Here is a 21,897-nt window from a genome sequence, read left to right on the forward strand (position 1 = left end):
GATCCCTTCATCAGTGTGTTCCTCCCCAAAGACACAGCTATGAAGCGCAACCTTCTAGATGAAGAAATAAGTCGTGCTCTAAAGCAGAGCCCTAAGTGCTACCTGGATCCAGAGGGTGATCTCAAATCTGATTATGCTTCTTTGAAGAAGAAATGCAAGACAGAGCCTCAGAGTGGCCTGCTGCTACTGCCCACCAAAGACAAGAAAGATCCCTCAAAAATTATCTTTGAAGGTGTACGAAAACCAGTAACAGCACAAGAACTGCTTGATTGTGGAGTACTGGATAAACCCACCTTTGATCAACTACTCGAGGGAAAGAAATCTATCCCAGAGGTTGCTGAGGACAAGAAGGCCAATCTGAAGGGCACAGGATCAATTGCTGGAGTAGAAACGGGACCTCTAGGGAAAATGTCCTTTACAGAAGCCAAGAAAGAGAAATTAGTGTCCGCTGACTCTGCTGATCTTCTACTGGAGGCTCAGGCTGCCACAGGCCACATCATTGACCCCAAGACCAATCAGAAACTGACAGTAGAAGAGGCCTATGCCAAAGGAGTTGTGGATAAGACAGATAAGGATAGGCTAATAGCAGCTGAAGCTGCTGCTGTGGGCTTCAAGGATCCAAGGTCAGCCAAGCCCCTCTCAGTGCTTGAAGCCATGAAGAAAGGAATGATTGATAGGAACACTGCAATACGTCTACTTCAAGCACAGGATTCTGTGGGGGGAATTTTGGATCCCTTCATCAGTGTGTTCCTCCCCAAAGACACAGCTATGAAGCGCAACCTTCTAGATGAAGACATAAGTCGTGCTCTAAAGCAGAGCCCTAAGTGCTACCTGGATCCAGAGGGTGATCTCAAATCTGATTATGCTTCTTTGAAGACGAAATGCAAGACAGAGCCTCAGAGTGGCCTGCTGCTACTTCCCACCAAAGACAAGAAAGATCCCTCAAAAATTATCTTTGAAGGTGTTCGAAAACCAGTAACAGCACAAGAACTGCTTGATTGTGGAGTACTGGATAAACCCACCTTTGATCAACTGCTCGAGGGAAAGAAATCTATCCCAGAGGTTGCTGAGGACAAGAAGGCCAATCTGAAGGGCACAGGATCAATTGCTGGAGTAGAAACGGGACCTCTAGGGAAAATGTCCTTTACAGAAGCCAAGAAAGAGAAATTAGTGTCCGCTGACTCTGCTGATCTTCTACTGGAGGCTCAGGCTGCCACAGGCCACATCATTGACCCCAAGACCAATCAGAAACTGACAGTAGAAGAGGCCTATGCCAAAGGAGTGGTGGATAAGACAGATAAGGATAGGCTAATAGTAGCTGAAGCTGCTGCTGTGGGCTTCAAGGATCCAAGGTCAGCCAAGCCCCTCTCAGTGCTTGAAGCCATGAAGAAAGGAATGATTGATAGGAACACTGCAATACGTCTACTTCAAGCACAGGATTCTGTGGGGGGGATTTTGGATCCCTTCATCAGTGTGTTCCTCCCCAAAGACACAGCTATGAAGCGCAACCTTCTAGATGAAGACATAAGTCGTGCTCTAAAGCAGAGCCCTAAGTGCTACCTGGATCCAGAGGGTGATCTCAAATCTGATTATGCTTCTTTGAAGAAGAAATGCAAGACAGAGCCTCAGAGTGGCCTGCTGCTACTTCCCACCAAAGAGAAGAAAGATCCCTCAAAAATTATCTTTGAAGGTGTACGAAAACCAGTAACAGCACAAGAACTGCTTGATTGTGGCGTACTGGATAAACCCACCTTTGATCAACTGCTCGAGGGAAAGAAATCTATCCCAGAGGTTGCTGAGGACAAGAAGGCCAATCTGAAGGGCACAGGATCAATTGCTGGAGTAGAAACGGGACCTCTAGGGAAAATGTCCTTTACAGAAGCCAAGAAAGAGAAATTAGTGTCCGCTGACTCTGCTGATCTGCTACTGGAGGCTCAGGCTGCCACAGGCCACATCATTGACCCCAAGACCAATCAGAAACTGACAGTAGAAGAGGCCTATGCCAAAGGAGTGGTGGATAAGACAGATAAGGATAGGCTAATAGCAGCTGAAGCTGCTGCTGTGGGCTTCAAGGATCCAAGGTCAGCCAAGCCCCTCTCAGTGCTTGAAGCCATGAAGAAAGGAATGATTGATAGGAACACTGCAATACGTCTACTTCAAGCACAGGATTCTGTGGGGGGGATTTTGGATCCCTTCATCAGTGTGTTCCTCCCCAAAGACACAGCTATGAAGCGCAACCTTCTAGATGAAGACATAAGTCGTGCTCTGAAGCAGAGCCCTAAGTGCTACCTGGATCCAGAGGGTGATCTCAAATCTGATTATGCTTCTTTGAAGAAGAAATGCAAGACAGAGCCTCAGAGTGGCCTGCTGCTACTTCCCACCAAAGAGAAGAAAGATCCCTCAAAATTTATCTTTGAAGGTGTACGAAAACCAGTAACAGCACAAGAACTGCTTGATTGTGGAGTACTGGATAAACCCACCTTTGATCAACTGCTCGAGGGAAAGAAATCTATCCCAGAGGTTGCTGAGGACAAGAAGGCCAATCTGAAGGGCACAGGATCAATTGCTGGAGTAGAAACGGGACCTCTAGGGAAAATGTCCTTTACAGAAGCCAAGAAAGAGAAATTAGTGTCCGCTGACTCTGCTGATCTTCTACTGGAGGCTCAGGCTGCCACAGGCCACATCATTTACCCCAAGACCAATCAGAAACTGACAGTAGAAGAGGCCTATGCCAAAGGAGTTGTGGATAAGACAGATAAGGATAGGTTGCTAGCAGCAGAAGCTGCTGCTGTGGGCTTCAAGGATCCAAGAACAGCCAAGCCCCTCTCAGTGCTTGAGGCCATGAAAAAGGGAATGATTGATCGGAACACCGCAATACGTCTACTTCAAGCACAGGATTCTGTGGGGGGAATTTTGGATCCCTTCATCAGTGTGTTCCTCCCCAAAGACACAGCTATGAAGCGCAACCTTCTAGATGAAGACATAAGTCGTGCTCTAAAGCAGAGCCCTAAGTGCTACCTGGATCCAGAGGGTGATCTCAAATCTGATTATGCTTCTTTGAAGAAGAAATGCAAGACAGAGCCTCAGAGTGGCCTGCTGCTACTTCCCACCAAATCCAAGAAAGATCCCTCTAAAATTATCTTTGAAGGTGTACGGAAACCAGTAACAGCACAAGAACTGCTTGATTGTGGAGTCCTGGATAAACCCACCTTTGATCAACTGCTCGAGGGAAAAAAATCTATCCCAGAGGTTGCTGAGGACAAGAAGGCCAATCTAAAGGGCACAGGATCAATTGCTGGAGTAGAAACGGGACTTCTAGGGAAAATGTCCTTTACAGAGGCCAAGAAAGAAAAACTCCTGTCCACTGACTCTGCTGATCTGCTACTGGATGCTCAGGCTGCCACAGGCCACATCATTGACCCCAAGACCAATCAGAAACTGACAGTAGAAGAGGCCTATGTCAAAGGAGTCGTGGATAAAACAGATAAGGATAGGCTGCTAGCAGCAGAAGCTGCTGCTGTGGGCTTCAAGGATCCAAGGACAGCCAAGCCCCTCTCAGTGCTTGAGGCCATGAAAAAGGGAATGATTGATAGGAACACCGCAATACGTCTACTTCAAGCACAGGATTCTGTGGGGGGAATTTTGGATCCCATCATCAGTGTGTTCCTCCCCAAAGACACAGCTATGAAGCGCAATCTTCTAGATGAAGACATAAGTCGTGCTCTAAAGCAGAGCCCTAGGTACTACCTGGATCCAGACGGTGATCTTAAATCTGATTATGCTTCTTTGAAGAAGAAATGCAAGGTAGAGCCTCAGAGTGGCCTGCTGTTACTGCCCACCAAAGCCGAGAAAGATCCCTCTAAAATTATCTTTGAAGGTGTACGGAAACCAGTAACAGCACAAGAACTGCTTGACTGTGGAGTCCTGGATAAACCCACCTTTGATCAACTGCTCAAGGGAAAGAAATCTATCCCAGAAGTTGCTGAGGACAAGAAGGCCAATCTAAAGGGCACAGGATCAATTGCTGGAGTAGAAACGGGACCTCTAGGGAAAATGTCCTTTACAGAGGCCAAGAAAGAAAAGCTCCTGTCCACTGACTCTGCTGATCTTCTACTGGATGCTCAGGCTGCAACAGGCCACATCATTGACCCCAAGACCAATCAGAAACTGACAGTAGAAGAGGCCTATGCCAAAGGAGTTGTGGATAAAACAGATAAGGATAGGCTGCTAGCAGCAGAAGCTGCTGCTGTGGGCTTCATGGATCCAAGGACAGGAATGCCCCTCTCAGTGCTTGAGGCCATGAAAAAAGGAATAATTGATAGGAACACCGCAATACGTCTACTTCAAGCACAGGATTCTGTGGGGGGAATTTTGGATCCCATCATCAGTGTGTTCCTCCCCAAAGACACAGCTATTAAACGCAATCTTCTAGATGAAGACATTAGTGGTGCTCTAAAGCAGAGCCCTAAGTGCTACCTGGATCCAGACTGTGATCTCAAATCTGATTATGCTTCTTTGAAGAAGAAATGCAAGGCAGAGCCTCAGAGTGGCCTGCTACTACTGCCAGCCAAAGCCGAGAAAGATCCCTCTAAAATTATCTTTGAAGGTGTACGAAAACCAGTAACAGCACAAGAACTGCTTGATTGTGGAGTACTGGATAAACCAACATTTGATCAACTGCTCGAAGGCAAAAAGTCTATCCCTGAGGTTTCTGAGGACAAGAAGGCCAATTTAAAGGGCACAGGATCAATTGCTGGAGTAGAAACGGGACCTCAAGGGAAAATGTCCTTTACAGAGGCCAAGAAAGAAAAAATCCTGTCCTCTGAATCTGCTGATCTGCTACTGGATGCTCAGGCTGCCACAGGCCACATCATTGACCCTAAGACCAATCAGAAATTGACAGTAGAAGAGGCCTATGCTAAAGGAGTGGTGGATAAGACAGATAAGAATAGGCTGCTAGCAGCAGAAGCTGCTGCTGTGGGCTTCAAAGATCCAATGACAGCCAAGCCCCTCTCAGTGCTTGAAGCCATGAAAAAGGGAATGATTGATAGGAACACCGCAATACGTCTACTTCAAGCACAGGATTCTGTGGGGGGAATTTTGGATCCCATCATCAGTGTGTTCCTCCCCAAAGACACAGCTGTGAAGCGCAATCTTCTAGATGAAGACATTAGTCGTGCTCTAAAGCAGAGCCCTAAGTGCTACCTGGATCCAGACGCTGATATCAAATCTGATTATGCTTCTTTGAAGAAGAAATGCAAGGCAGAGCCTCAGAGTGGCCTGCTACTATTGCCCACCACAGCCGAGAAAGATCCCTCTAAAATTATATTTGAAGGTGTACGGAAACCAGTAACAGCACAAGAACTGCTTGATTGTGGAGTACTGGATAAACCCACCTTTGATCAACTGCTGGAGGGTAAGAAGTCTATCTCAGAGGTTGCTGAGGACAAGAAGGCGAATTTAAAGGGCACAGGATCAGTAGCTGGAGTGGAAGCTGGACCTCTAGGGATTATGTCGTTTACAGAGGCCAAGAAAGAGAAAATACTGTCCCCTGAATCTGCTAATCTGCTACTGGATGCTCAGGCTGCCACAGGCCACATTATCGACCCCAAGACCAATCAAAAACTGACAGTAGAAGAGGCCTATGCCAAAGGAGTGGTGGATAAAACAGATAAGGACCGGCTGCTAGAAGCAGAAGCTGCTGCTGCAGGCTTCCAGGATCCAAGAACAGGCAAGCCTCTTTCTGTGTTTGAGGCAATGAAAAAAGGAATCATTGACAAGAACACCACAATACGTCTACTCCAAGCACAGGATTCTGTGGGAGGCATTTTGGATCCCATCTTCAGTGTGTTTCTTCCCAAAGACACAGCTATGAAGCGGAATCTTCTAGATGAAGAAATTAGTCGTGCTCTAAAGCAGAGCCCTAAGTGCTACCTGGATCCAGAGACTGATCTTAAGTCTGATTATGCTTCTTTGAAGAAGAAATGCAAGACAGAGCCTCAGAGTGGCCAGCTGCTACTGCCAACCACAGACATGAAAGATCCCTCTAAAATTATCTTTGAAGGTGTCCGAAAGCCTGTAACAGCACAGCAACTACTTGATTGTGGTGTATTGGATAAAACTACCGTTGACCAACTGCTTAAGAGAAATAAGACTTTTTCAGAGGTTTCTGAGGACAAGAAGGCCAATTTAAAGGGCACAGGATCAATTGCTGGATTAGAAACCGGACCTCTAGGGAAAATGTCGTTTACAGAGGCCAAGAAAGAAAGAATCCTGTCCACTGACTCTGCCGATCTTCTACTGGATGCTCAGGCTGCCACAGGCCACATCATTGACCCCAAGACCAATCAGAAACTGACAGTAGAAGAGGCCTATGCCAAAGGAGTCGTGGATAAAACAGATAAGGATAGGTTGCTAGCAGCAGAAGCTGCTGCTGTGGGCTTCAAGGATCCAATGACAGCCAAGCCCCTCTCAGTGCTTGAAGCCATGAAAAAGGGAATGATTGATAGGAACACCGCAATACGTCTACTTCAAGCACAGGATTCTGTGGGGGGAATTTTGGATCCCATCATCAGTGTGTTCCTCCCCAAAGACACAGCTATGAAGCGCAACCTTCTAGATGAAGACATTAGTCATGCCCTAAAGCAGAGCCCTAAGTGCTACCTGGATCCAGACACTGATATCAAATCTGATTATGCTTCTTTGAAGAAGAAATGCAAGGCAGAGCCTCAGAGTGGCCTGCTACTATTGCCCACCACAGCCGAGAAAGATCCCTCTAAAATTATATTTGAAGGTGTACGGAAACCAGTAACAGCACAAGAACTGCTTGATTGTGGAGTACTGGATAAACCCACCTTTGATCAACTGCTGGAGGGTAAGAAGTCTATCTCAGAGGTTGCTGAGGACAAGAAGGCGAATTTAAAGGGCACAGGATCAGTAGCTGGAGTAGAAGCTGGACCTCTAGGGATTATGTCGTTTACAGAGGCCAAGAAAGAGAAAATACTGTCCCCTGAATCTGCTAATCTGCTACTGGATGCTCAGGCTGCCACAGGCCACATTATCGACCCCAAGACCAATCAAAAACTGACAGTAGAGGAGGCCTATGCCAAAGGAGTGGTGGATAAAACAGATAAGGACCGGCTGCTAGAAGCAGAAGCTGCTGCTGCAGGCTTCCAGGATCCAAGAACAGGCAAGCCTCTTTCTGTGTTTGAGGCAATGAAAAAAGGAATCATTGACAAGAACACCACAATACGTCTACTCCAAGCACAGGATTCTGTGGGAGGCATTTTGGATCCCATCTTCAGTGTTTTTCTTCCCAAAGATACAGCTATGAAGCGGAATCTTCTAGATGAAGAAATTAGTCGTGCTCTAAAGCAGAGCCCTAAGTGCTACCTGGATCCAGAGACTGATCTTAAGTCTGATTATGCTTCTTTGAAGAAGAAATGCAAGACAGAGCCTCAGAGTGGCCAGCTGCTACTGCCAACCACAGACATGAAAGATCCCTCTAAAATTATCTTTGAAGGTGTCCGAAAGCCTGTAACAGCACAGCAACTACTTGATTGTGGTGTATTGGATAAAACTACCGTTGACCAACTGCTTAAGAGAAATAAGACTTTTTCAGAGGTTTCTGAGGACAAGAAGGCCAATTTAAAGGGCACAGGATCAATTGCTGGATTAGAAACCGGACCTCTAGGGAAAATGTCGTTTACAGAGGCCAAGAAAGAAAGAATCCTGTCCACTGACTCTGCCGATCTTCTACTGGATGCTCAGGCTGCCACAGGCCACATCATTGACCCCAAGACCAATCAGAAACTGACAGTAGAAGAGGCCTATGCCAAAGGAGTCGTGGATAAAACAGATAAGGATAGGTTGCTAGCAGCAGAAGCTGCTGCTGTGGGCTTCAAGGATCCAATGACAGCCAAGCCCCTCTCAGTGCTTGAAGCCATGAAAAAGGGAATGATTGATAGGAACACCGCAATACGTCTACTTCAAGCACAGGATTCTGTGGGGGGAATTTTGGATCCCATCATCAGTGTGTTCCTCCCCAAAGACACAGCTATGAAGCGCAACCTTCTAGATGAAGACATTAGTCGTGCCCTAAAGCAGAGCCCTAAGTGCTACCTGGATCCAGACACTGATATCAAATCTGATTATGCTTCTTTGAAGAAGAAATGCAAGGCAGAGCCTCAGAGTGGCCTGCTACTATTGCCCACCACAGCCGAGAAAGATCCCTCTAAAATTATATTTGAAGGTGTACGGAAACCAGTAACAGCACAAGAACTGCTTGATTGTGGAGTACTGGATAAACCCACCTTTGATCAACTGCTGGAGGGTAAGAAGTCTATCTCAGAGGTTGCTGAGGACAAGAAGGCGAATTTAAAGGGCACAGGATCAGTAGCTGGAGTAGAAGCTGGACCTCTAGGGATTATGTCGTTTACAGAGGCCAAGAAAGAGAAAATACTGTCCCCTGAATCTGCTAATCTGCTACTGGATGCTCAGGCTGCCACAGGCCACATTATCGACCCCAAGACCAATCAAAAACTGACAGTAGAGGAGGCCTATGCCAAAGGAGTGGTGGATAAAACAGATAAGGACCGGCTGCTAGAAGCAGAAGCTGCTGCTGCAGGCTTCAAGGATCCAAGAACAGGAAAGCCTCTTTCTGTGTTTGAGGCAATGAAAAAAGGAATCATTGACAAGAACACCACAATACGTCTACTCCAAGCACAGGATTCTGTGGGAGGCATTTTGGATCCCATCTTCAGTGTGTTTCTTCCCAAAGACACAGCTATGAAGCGGAATCTTCTAGATGAAGAAATTAGTCGTGCTCTAAAGCAGAGCCCTAAGTGCTACCTGGATCCAGAGACTGATCTTAAGTCTGATTATGCTTCTTTGAAGAAGAAATGCAAGACAGAGCCTCAGAGTGGCCAGCTGCTACTGCCAACCACAGACATGAAAGATCCCTCTAAAATTATATTTGAAGGTGTCCGAAAGCCTGTAACAGCACAGCAACTACTTGATTGTGGTGTATTGGATAAAACTACCGTTGACCAACTGCTTAAGAGAAATAAGACTTTTTCAGAGGTTTCTGAGGACAAGAAGGCCAATTTAAAGGGCACAGGATCAATTGCTGGATTAGAAACCGGACCTCTAGGGAAAATGTCGTTTACAGAGGCCAAGAAAGAAAGAATCCTGTCCACTGACTCTGCCGATCTTCTACTGGATGCTCAGGCTGCCACAGGCCACATCATTGACCCCAAGACCAATCAGAAACTGACAGTAGAAGAGGCCTATGCCAAAGGAGTCGTGGATAAAACAGATAAGGATAGGTTGCTAGCAGCAGAAGCTGCTGCTGTGGGCTTCAAGGATCCAATGACAGCCAAGCCCCTCTCAGTGCTTGAAGCCATGAAAAAGGGAATGATTGATAGGAACACCGCAATACGTCTACTTCAAGCACAGGATTCTGTGGGGGGAATTTTGGATCCCATCATCAGTGTGTTCCTCCCCAAAGACACAGCTATGAAGCGCAACCTTCTAGATGAAGACATTAGTCGTGCTCTAAAGCAGAGCCCTAAGTGCTACCTGGATCCAGACACTGATATCAAATCTGATTATGCTTCTTTGAAGAAGAAATGCAAGACAGAGCCTCAGAGTGGCCTGCTACTATTGCCCACCACAGCCGAGAAAGATCCCTCTAAAATTATATTTGAAGGTGTACGGAAACCAGTAACAGCACAAGAACTGCTTGATTGTGGAGTACTGGATAAACCCACCTTTGATCAACTGCTGGAGGGTAAGAAGTCTATCTCAGAGGTTGCTGAGGACAAGAAGGCGAATTTAAAGGGCACAGGATCAGTAGCTGGAGTAGAAGCTGGACCTCTAGGGATTATGTCGTTTACAGAGGCCAAGAAAGAGAAAATACTGTCCCCTGAATCTGCTAATCTTCTACTGGATGCTCAGGCTGCCACAGGCCACATTATCGACCCCAAGACCAATCAAAAACTGACAGTAGAGGAGGCCTATGCCAAAGGAGTGGTGGATAAAACAGATAAGGACCGGCTGCTAGAAGCAGAAGCTGCTGCTGCGGGCTTCCAGGATCCAAGAACAGGCAAGCCTCTTTCTGTGTTTGAGGCAATGAAAAAAGGAATCATTGACAAGAACACCACAATACGTCTACTCCAAGCACAGGATTCTGTGGGAGGCATTTTGGATCCTATCTTCAGTGTGTTTCTTCCCAAAGACACAGCTATGAAGCGGAATCTTCTAGATGAAGAAATTAGTCGTGCTCTAAAGCAGAGCCCTAAGTGCTACCTGGATCCAGAGACTGATCTTAAGTCTGATTATGCTTCTTTGAAGAAGAAATGCAAGACAGAGCCTCAGAGTGGCCAGCTGCTACTGCCAACCACAGACATGAAAGATCCCTCTAAAATTATCTTTGAAGGTGTCCGAAAGCCTGTAACAGTACAGCAACTACTTGATTGTGGTGTATTGGATAAAACTACCGTTGACCAACTGCTTAAGAGAAATAAGACTTTTTCAGAGGTTTCTGAGGACAAGAAGGCCAATTTAAAGGGCACAGGATCAATTGCTGGATTAGAAACCGGACCTCTAGGGAAAATGTCGTTTACAGAGGCCAAGAAAGAAAGAATCCTGTCCACTGACTCTGCCGATCTGCTACTGGATGCTCAGGCTGCCACAGGCCACATCATTGACCCCAAGACCAATCAGAAACTGACAGTAGAAGAGGCCTATGCCAAAGGAGTTGTGGATAAAACAGATAAGGATAGGCTGCTAGCAGCAGAAGCTTCTGCTGTGGGCTTCCAGGATCCAAGAACAGGCAAGCCCCTCTCTGTGTTTGAGGCTATGAAAAAAGGAATGATTGATAGGAACACCGCAATACGTCTACTTCAAGCACAGGATTCTGTGGGGGGAATTTTGGATCCCATCATCAGTGTGTTCCTCCCCAAAGACACAGCTATGAAGCGCAACCTTCTAGATGAAGACATAAGTCGTGCTCTAAAGCAGAGCCCTAAGTACTACCTGGATCCAGATAGTGATCTCAAATCCGACTATGCTTCTTTGAAGAAGAAATGCAAGACAGAGCCTCAGAGTGGCCTGCTACTACTGCCCACCAAAGACGAGAAAGATCCCTCTAAAATTATCTTTGAAGGTGTACGGAAACCAGTGACAGCACAAGAACTGCTTGATTGTGGAGTACTGGATAAACCCACCTTTGATCAACTGCTGGAGGGTAAGAAGTCTATCCCAGAGGTTGCTGAGGACAAGAAGGCCAATTTAAAGGGCACAGGATCAGTAGCTGGAGTAGAAGCTGGACCTCTAGGGATTATGTCGTTTACAGAGGCCAAGAAAGAGAAAATCCTGTCCTCTGAATCTGCTAATCTGCTACTTGATGCTCAGGCTGCAACAGGCCACATTATCGACCCTAAGACCAATCAAAAACTGACAGTAGAGGAGGCCTTTGCCAAAGGAGTAGTGGATAAAACAGATAAGGACAGGCTTTTAGAAGCAGAAGCTGCTGCTGTAGGCTTCCAAGATCCAAGAACAGGCAAGCCTCTCTCTGTGTTTGAGGCCATGAAAGAAGGAATCATTGACAAGAACACCACAATACGTCTACTTCAAGCACAGGATTCTGTGGGAGGCATTTTGGATCCCATCGTCAGTGTTTTTCTTCCCAAAGACACAGCTATGAAGCGCAACCTTCTAGATGAAGAAATTAGTCGTGCTCTAAAGCAGAGCCCTAAGTGCTACCTGGATCCAGAGACTGATCTTAAGTCTGATTATGCTTCATTGAAGAAGAAATGCAAGGAGGGGGCTCAGAGTTGCCAGCTGCTACTGCCAACAACAGACATGAAAGATCCCTCAAAAATTATCTTTGAAGGTGTACGAAAGCCAGTAACAGCACAGCAACTACTTGATTGTGGTGTATTGGATAAAACTACCGTTGACCAACTGCTTAAGAGAAATAAGTCTTTTTCAGAGGTTTCTGAGGACAAGAAGGCCAATTTAAGGGGCACAGGATCAATTGCTGGAGTAGAAATTGGACCTCTAGGGAAAATGTCTTTCACAGAGGCCAAGAAAGAAAGAATCCTGTCCACTGACTCTGCCGATCTGCTACTGGATGCTCAAGCTGCCACAGGCCACATCATTGACCCCAAGACCAATCAGAAACTGACGGTAGAAGAGGCTTATGCCAAAGGAGTCGTGGATAAAACAGATAAGGATAGGCTGCTAGCAGCAGAAGCTTCTGCTGTGGGCTTCCAGGATCCAAGAACAGGCAAGGCCCTCTCTGTGTTTGAGGCTATGAAAAAAGGAATGATTGATAGGAACACTGCAATACGTCTACTTCAAGCACAGGATTCTGTGGGGGGAATTTTGGATCCCATCATCAGTGTGTTCCTCCCCAAAGACACAGCTATGAAGCGCAACCTTCTAGATGAAGACATTAGTCGTGCTCTAAAGCAAAGCCCTAAGTGCTACCTGGATCCAGACACTGATATCAAATCTGATTATGCTTCTTTGAAGAAGAAATGCAAGACAGAGCCTCAGAGTGGCCTGCTACTACTGCCAACCACAGACATGAAAGATCCCTCTAAAATTATCTTTGAAGGTGTACGAAAGCCTGTAACAGCACAGCAACTACTTGATTGTGGTGTATTGGATAAAACTACCGTTGACCAACTGCTTAAGAGAAATAAGTCTGTTTCAGAGGTTTCTGAGGACAAGAAGGCCAATTTAAGGGGCACAGGATCAATTGCTGGAGTAGAAACTGGACCTCTAGGGAAAATGTCATTTACAGAGGCCAAGAAAGAAAGAATCCTGTCCACTGACTCTGCCGATCTGCTATTGGATGCTCAGGCTGCCACAGGCCACATCATCGACCCCAAGACCAATCAGAAACTGACAGTAGAAGAGGCCTATGCTAAAGGGGTCGTGGATAAAACAGATAAGGACCGGCTGTTAGAAGCAGAAGCTTCTGCTGTGGGCTTCCAGGATCCAAGAACAGGCAGGCCTCTCTCTGTGTTTGAGGCCATGAAAAAAGGAATCATTGACAAGAACACCACAATACGTCTACTCCAAGCACAGGATTCTGTGGGAGGCATTTTAGATCCCCTCATCAGTGTGTTTCTTCCCAAAGACATAGCTATGAAGCGCAACCTTCTAGATGAAGAAATTAGTCGTGCTCTAAAGCAGAGCCCTAAGTGCTACCTGGATCCAGAGACTGATCTTAAGTCTGATTATGCTTCATTGAAGAAGAAATGCAAGGCAGAATCTCAGAGTGGCCAGCTGCTACTGCCAACCACAGACATGAAAGATCCCTCTAAAATTGTCTTTGGAGGTGTACGAAAGCCAGCAACAGCACAGCAACTACTTGATTGTGGTGTATTGGATAAAACTACTGTTGACCAAGTGCTTAAGAGAAATAAGTATTTTTCAGAGGTTTCTGAGGAGAAGAAGGCCCATCTAAAGTTCATTGGATCAATTGCTGCAGTAGAAGCTGGACCTCTTGGGAAAATATCTGGCAAACAGTATGATATTAAACAGCTCCTGGAACAGGGAGTAATTGATCAATCTGTTTATGACCAATATTGTAGAAACAGTATCACGCTCACTCAGTTTGCTGATATCATCACCTGCAAGACCAAAGGCATGTCAACATCATCATCAAAGACAAGGACTTCAGAGCAGGAGTTGGAAGAGATTACCATCACCACCCCAGATGGGTCCTCACACGTAGTCATCATTGACAGGACGACCGGTAAACTGTATGATATTAAACAGTTGCTGGAACAGGGAGTAATTGATCGGTCAGTTTATGACCAGTACTGTAGCCACAGTATCACACTCTCTCAGCTTGCCGATATCATCACCCACAAGACCAAAGGCACATCAACATCATCATCAATGACAAGAACGTCAGAGCAGGAGTTGGAAGAGATTACCATCACCGCCCCAGATGGGTCCTCACGCTTAGTTATCATTGATAGGACGACTGGTAAACAGTATGACATTAGACAGCTGCTGGAACAGGGAGTAATTGATCAGTCAGTTTATGACCAGTACTGTAGCCACAGTATCACACTCTCTCAGTTTGCCAATATCGTCACCCGCAAGACCAAAGGCACATCAACATCATCATCAATGACAAGAACGTCAGAGCAGGAGTTGGAAGAGATTACCATCACTGCCCCAGATGGGTCCTCACGCTTAATTATCATTGACAGGACCACTGGTAAACAGTATGACATTAGACAGCTGCTGGAACAGGGAGTAATTGATCGGTCAGTCTATGACCAGTACTGTAGCCACAGTATCACACTCTCTCAGTTTGCCAATATCGTCACCCACAAGACCAAAGGCACATCAACATCATCATCAATGACAAGAAAGTCTATTTCAGAGGTTACTGAGGACAAGAAAGCCAATCTAAAGGGCACTGGATCAATTGCTGGAGTCGAAGCTGGACCTCTAGGGAAAATGTCCTTTACAGAAGCCAAGAAAGAGAAAATCCTGACCACTGAATCTGCATCAGTTTCTCAAACATACACCAGCTATGTCGCTCAGAAATATGCCAAGAAAATATTTAAGGCAGATTCTCACACAGGTCTGCTCTCCATGCCTGTTGATGAGAACAAACTAGATCCCTCCAAACTGTTCTTTGATGGTATTCATAAGAGAATTACTGCACAGCAGTTATTTGATTGTGGATTACTGGACAAAACCACCTTGTGTCAACTAGTAACAGGCCAGAGGACTGTCTCCCAGGTGAGCGTGGAGAAGATAGTCAATTTAAAGGGTACAGGATTAATTGCTGGAGTAGCAGCTGGACCTCTAGGACAAATATCCCTCACTGAGGCCAAGAAAGAGAACATCATTTCATATGACTGTGCAAACATGCTACTTGATGCTCAAGCAGCTACTGGCTACATTATTGACCCTAGAACAAATCAACAGCTGACAGTGGAGGAGGCTTGTGCCCGTGGAGTGGTTGACAAAGAGGATAGAGAGAGACTGCTGGAAGCTGAGGCTGCTACATTGGGATACATTGATCCTACCACTAACAAAGTACTGTCAGTAGGCCAAGCCATGAGGAAGGGATTCATTGACATTGATAAAGCTCTGCGTCTTCTCCAGGCTCAGGAGTCTGTTGGCGGTATTGTGGACCCTATCCTCAGTGTGTACCTCCCTAAGGATGTAGCTATGGACCGTGATGTTATAGATGAGGACTTATACCAGGCCCTAACTCAGTGTTCTGAATGTTACTTAGACCCATACACCCAGCAAGGAACTAGTTATATGGCTCTGAAGAAAAAGTGTAGTTCCAATCCAATCACAGGTCTGTTACTCCTCCCTGCCCCAATGAAGCCATTTACTGTCCGAGGTCTTAGAAAGCAGGTGTCAGTCATAGACCTGGTGGATGCGAAACTCCTGGAGTGTCCTGATGTAGAACTACTGAGGGAAGGCAAACTTACTAGCCAGGACATTGAAGACCGCCTGCGCTCCTACCTGAGGGGCTCAACCTGCATTGCAGGGGTCTATCATGAGGCCAGTAATACAATCATGCCCATCTATAAGGCCATGAAAATGGAGCTGCTTCGGCCTGGTACCACTTTAGAACTACTTGAGGCCCAAGCTGCCTCTGGCTTTATAGTTGACCCAGTCAACTGTCTTTACCTAACTGTCAGTGAAGCCTACAAAAAAAGACTAGTTGGGCCAGAATTCAAAGACAAGCTACTTTCAGCAGAGAGGGCTGTGACTGGGTACAATCTTCCTGGAACTGACAAAATTATCTCCCTCTTCCAGGCCATAGAAAAGGGACTAGTGGAGAAGGGCCATGGTATCCGTCTTCTGGAGGCCCAGATTGCCAGTGGGGGCATCATCGATCCTAAACATAGTATCCGCATTGATGTGGATGTTGCCTACCAGAGGGGCTACTTTGATGAAGAGATGAACACGATCTTGACTGATGAAGGGGATGACACCAAGGGCTTCTTTGATCCTAACACACAGGAAAACCTGACCTATCTGGAGCTGAAGAGACGTTGTGTCACAGATGAGAAGTCAGGCCTTGTCCTATTGCCCATCATAGACAAGAAGAAACAACAGTCACAACAGTCCACTCAGAAGAACACTCTAAGAAAGAGGAGAGTCGTAATTGTCGACCCAGATACTAATAAAGAGATGACAGTTCGTGAAGCATATGAAAGGGAGCTTATTGATTATGAAACCTTTCTGGAGTTGTCAGAGCATGAGTGTGAGTGGGAAGAGATTACTATCACCGCCCCAGATGGGTCCTCCCGCTTAGTTATCATTGACAGGAAAACTGGCAAACAGTATGACATTAGACAGCTGTTGGAAGAGGGAGTAATTGATCAGTCAGTTTATGACCAGTACTGTACCCAACATATCACACTCACTCAGTTTGCAGATATCATCACCCATAATTCCAAAGTCACATCAACATCATCCTCAATGACAAGAACTTCAGAGGAGGACTGGGAAGAGATTACCGTCACGGCCTCTGATGGGTCCTCAAGCTTAGTCATCTTTGACCGGAAAACTGGAAAACAATATGACATTAAACAGCTGCTGGAACAGGGAGTAATTGATCAGTCGGTTTATGACCAGTACTGTACTCACAGTATCCCGCTCAATCAGTTTGCTGATATCATCACCCACGACATTGGAGAGATGCTGGAACAGGGAGTAATTGATCAATCAGTTTATGACCAGTACTGTACAACCAGTACCATGCTCACTCAGTTTGCAGATAGCACCCACAAGACCAAAGGCACATCAACATCATCATCATCAATGACAAGGACATCAGAGCAGGAGTTGGAAGAGATTACAATCACTGCACCAGATGGATCCTCACGTATAGTTATCACTGACAGGACGACTGGGAAACAGTATGACATTAAGCAGCTGCTGGAACAAGGAGTAATTGATCAGTCAGTTTATGACCAATACTGTACAAAGAGTATCACGCTCACTCAGTTTGCAGATATCATCACCCACGATTCCAAAGTCACATCAACATCTTCATCAAAGACAGGAACGTCAGAGCAGGAGTTGGAAGAGATTACCATCACCGCCCCAGATGGATCCTCACACTTAGTTATCACTGACAGTAAAACTGGCAAACAGTATGACATTAAACAGCTGCTGGAACAGGGAGTAATTGATCAGTCAGTTTATGACCAATACTGTAGCCACAGTATCACACTCTCTGAGTTTGCTGATATCGTCACCCACAAGACCAAAGGCACATCATCAGTAACAAGAACGTCAGAGCAGGAGTTGGAAGAGGTTACCATGACCGCTCCAGATGGGTCTTCACACGTAGTCATCATTGACAGGACGACTGGTAAACAGTATGATATTAAACAGTTGCTGGAACAGGGAGTAATTGATCAGTCAGTTTATGACCAGTACTGTAGCCACAGTATCACACTCTCTCAATTTGCCAATATCGTCACCCACAAGACCAAAGGCACATCAACATCATCATCAACATCATCATCAACATCATCATCAATGACAAGAACGTCAGAGCAGGAGTTGGAAGAGATTACCATCACCGCTCCAGATGGGTCCTCACGCTTAGTTATCAATGACAGGGCGACTGGTAAACAGTATGACATTAGACAGCTGCTGGAACAGGGAGTAATTGATCAGTCAGTTTATGACCAGTACTGTAGCCACAGTATCACACTCTCTCAGTTTGCCAATATTGTCACCCACAAGACCAAAGGCACATCAACATCATCATCAAAGACAAGGACATCAGAGCAGGAGTTGGAAGAGATTACCATCACCGCCCCTGATGGATCCTCACGCTTAGTTATCACTGACAGGACGACTGGGAAACAGTATGACATTAAACAGCTGCTGGAACAGGGAGTAATTGATCAATCTGTTTATGACCAATATTGTACAAACAGTATCACGCTCACTCAGTTTGCTGATATCATCACCTGCAAGACCAAAGGCACATCAACATCATCATCAAAGACAAGGACTTCAGAGCAGGAGTTGGAAGAGATTACCATCACCGCCCCAGATGGGTCCTCACGCTTAGTTATCAATGACAGGACGACTGGTAAACAGTATGACATTAGACAGCTGCTGGAACAAGGAGTAATTGATCAGTCAGTTTATGACCAGTACTGTACAAAGAGTATCACACTCTCTCAGTTTGCCAATATCGTCACCCGCAAGACCAAAGGCACATCATCAATGTCAAGAACGTCAGAGCAGGAGTTGGAAGAGGTTACTATCACTGCCCCTGATGGATCCTCACGCTTAGTTATCAATGACAGGAAAACTGGCAAACAGTATGACATTAGACAGCTGCTGGAACAGGGAGTAATTGATCAGTCAGTTTATGACCAGTACTGTACAAAGAGTATCACACTCTCTCAGTTTGCCAATATCGTCACCCGCAAGACCAAAGGCACATCATCAATGACAAGAACGTCAGAGCAGGAGTTGGAAGAGGTTACTATCACTGCCCCTGATGGATCCTCACGCTTAGTTATCACTGACAGGACGACTGGGAAACAGTATGACATTAAACAGCTGCTGGAACAGGGAGTAATTGATCAATCTGTTTATGACCAATATTGTACAAACAGTATCACGCTCACTCAGTTTGCTGATATCATCACCTGCAAGACCAAAGGCACATCAACATCATCATCAAAGACAAGGACTTCAGAGCAGGAGTTGGAAGAGATTACCATCACCGCCCCAGATGGGTCCTCACACGTAGTCATCATTGACAGGACGACTGGTAAACAGTATGATATTAAACAGTTGCTGGAACAGGGAGTAATTGATCGGTCAGTTTATGACCAGTACTGTAGCCACAGTATCACACTCTCTCAGTTTGCCAATATCGTCACCCACAAGACCAAAGGCACATCAACATCATCATCAATGACAAGAACGTCAGAGCAGGAGTTGGAAGAGATTACCATCACCGCCCCAGATGGGTCCTCACGCTTAGTTATCAATGACAGGACGACTGGTAAACAGTATGACATTAGACAGCTGCTGGAACAAGGAGTAATTGATCAGTCAGTTTATGACCAGTACTGTACAAAGAGTATCACACTCTCTCAGTTTGCCAATATCGTCACCCGCAAGACCAAAGGCACATCATCAATGACAAGAACGTCAGAGCAGGAGTTGGAAGAGGTTACTATCACTGCCCCTGATGGATCCTCACGCTTAGTTATCAATGACAGGAAAACTGGCAAACAGTATGACATTAGACAGCTGCTGGAACAGGGAGTAATTGATCAGTCAGTTTATGACCAATACTGTAGCCACAGTATCACACTCACTCAGTTTGCAGATATCATCACCCGCAAGACCAAAGTCACATCAACATCATCCTCAATGACAAGAACTTCAGAGGAGGAGTGGGAAGAGATTACTGCCATCGCCCCGGATGGGTCCTCACGCTTAGTCATCTTTGACAGGACAACTGGAAAACAGTATGACATTAAACAGTTGCTGGAACAGGGAGTAATTGATCAGTCAGTTTATGACCAGTACTGTAGCCACAGAATCACTCTCATTCAGTTTGCCAATATCATTACCCACAAAACCAAAGGCACATCAGCATCGTCCTCAATGACAAGAACTTCAGAGGAGTGGGAAGAGATTACTATCACTGCCCCAGATGGGTCCTCACGCTTAGTCATCTTCAACAGGAAAACTGGTGAACAATATGACATTAAACAGCTGCTGGAACAGGGAGTAATTGATCAGTCAGTTTATGGCCAATACCGTACCCACAGAATCACACTCATTCAGTTTGCCAATATCATCACCCACAAAACCAAAGGCACATCATCAATGTCATCCACACTCTCCAAAATGACCACAACAACAACTTCTACATTCACAGAACACAGCACCACTTTCAGCAGTGAATCTTCATCTTCCCCTGATTCCCATACATCCAGTGTCTCCATCACACTGGCCTCCCCTCTTGAAACAGTGGGCGAACTCGAACCTGTGGGCGCCATCTTTGACACAGAAACCCTGGAGAAGATATCTATTACAGAGGCACTAAATCGTGGTCTGGTGGACTGTATCACTGCCCAGAGACTGCTGGAGGCCCAGGCTTGCACCGGAGGCATTGTTAATCCAAGTAATGGCCGTAGGCTTGGCATCCACGAAGCATCCCGCCAAGGCATAATAGATGACAACATGGCCTCTCGGCTCAAGCCTGCCCAAAAATCCTACATTGGATTTGAAAATGTCAAAACCAAGACGAAAATGTCTGCTGCTCAGGCCTTGAAGGAAAAGTGGCTTCCATATGAGGCAGGCCATAGGTTCATGGAGTTTCAGATTGTGACAGGGGGGCTGTATGACCCTGAGCTGGGTTGTAGAAGGACCATAGAAGACGCATTGAAGATGGGCTGGCTGGATGGCAGATCAGCACAGAATCTCCAAGACACCAAAAACCATACAAAGATCCTCACATGCCCCAAGACCAAACTAAAGATCTCTTACATGGAGGCTATGAGCAACAGCCTGATGGAGGAAGACACCGGGGTGAGGATGCTTCAGGCTTCCTTAGTGTCCTCCAAAGGAATCAGCAGTCCCTACAATTTCTCCTCTGCACCAGGCTCCAGGAGTGGCTCCCGGAGTGGCTCCCGGAGGGGAAGTGTGGACCTAGGCTCCCCCTCCTCCCTAGGACTGCCCTCATCCTCAGGCCAACGCTACAGCAGCACCAGCTATAGCAGATCTTTCAGCTCCAGATCCATGTACTGATGACATTACAAATTTAAACAACGTCCTGCTCACTGCCTTTACCTAGGATCAACACTCTGACCCTATAGGACTTTCATCAGAGTATTAATGTCAAATGAAAGAAAAGACTTTAAGTACGGGTGGGGTGTGTGAGGATAAATACAGTACATGTATAATGTGTATTTCTTTTTTTTGGGGGGGTGGGGGGGTTTGCCAATTGCTACAGTATACTCACAAGAAAAATGTAGCTTAAACTGTTTTGTAGAAGGAAGAAAAGTACTAAAAATATATATTGTGTAGAAGTAAAAAGGAAATATTAGAGAAAACCATCTTGCAGTGTTGGATTTGAAAATGAATTGTTTACATGAATTGGCTGAAACAAGGCCTAAAAGTTCTGGTCAAGTCAATTACTTTTTGTTTCGATGTATTTTTCATAATCTACATACAAAATAAGCACATTTTATTTTTTAAGTTTATTTTTTTTGGTAACAGTTACATGTTTTCATTTAAATCTTCAATAGCTTTAAAACTCCTAGTATTTGTGCAGAAAGGGATGACAGATGGTGTTGCTTTAATTGCTTGTCATTAGCTTTCATTTGACATTTTGTAAGGCGAATCTGGTGTTCTTTGGGGTTTGTTCTTTAGTGTTTAGCACTGCTTTGTAACAGGTTCTCTTTATCTGAGAAATAAAAATGCATCTTCTAATTATCCTGTCAACTGGTCCATTCATACAGTGGAATAATTCAACCAACTGCTTTATCTCTAAAAACATGGTTAGGCCACAATTACATTTATTTGGTTTTTATATCATACACAGTAGTCAGTAGCCTTTCTAGCCTACAGCTAGAGTAGGCAGTTGTCAATAGTTCACTAAAGTATCTGTAGTGTAAGCACATACATATGTATAACAGTATCCTACTATTCTAGATTCCATCAATACTATAATGCAAATAGCTCATCAACAACAACAGCAGGGCCTCCTCTCACACAGACCCTGTTGGTCTTTAAGTATATACACACACACACACACACACACACACACACACACGTATTGTGTGTAACCATGGCAGAGTGAGTGAACAGCTCAGTTAATCTGACTACGACACC

The 21,897-nt window shown here is 45.5% G+C and overlaps 1 protein-coding gene across 1 annotated transcript in view; it reads left to right on the plus strand.

The window, feature by feature from the left end:
• The window catches only part of dspb (desmoplakin b), a 56,895-nt gene extending 35,399 nt beyond the window's left edge, over positions 1 to 21,496 (plus strand). Inside the window, exon 24 of the mRNA XM_080430516.1 lies at positions 15 to 21,496. Within this exon, the coding sequence (XP_080286642.1) occupies positions 15 to 20,811 (20,797 nt within the window). The 3' untranslated portion in view covers positions 20,812 to 21,496. The remainder of the gene's footprint in view (positions 1 to 14) is intronic.
• The last annotated feature ends 401 nt before the right edge of the window (positions 21,497 to 21,897 follow it).

This window comes from Gymnoscopelus braueri, assembly GCF_963280865.1.
Source record: "Gymnoscopelus braueri genome assembly, chromosome: 6".
Taxonomy (NCBI): domain Eukaryota; kingdom Metazoa; phylum Chordata; class Actinopteri; order Myctophiformes; family Myctophidae; genus Gymnoscopelus; species Gymnoscopelus braueri.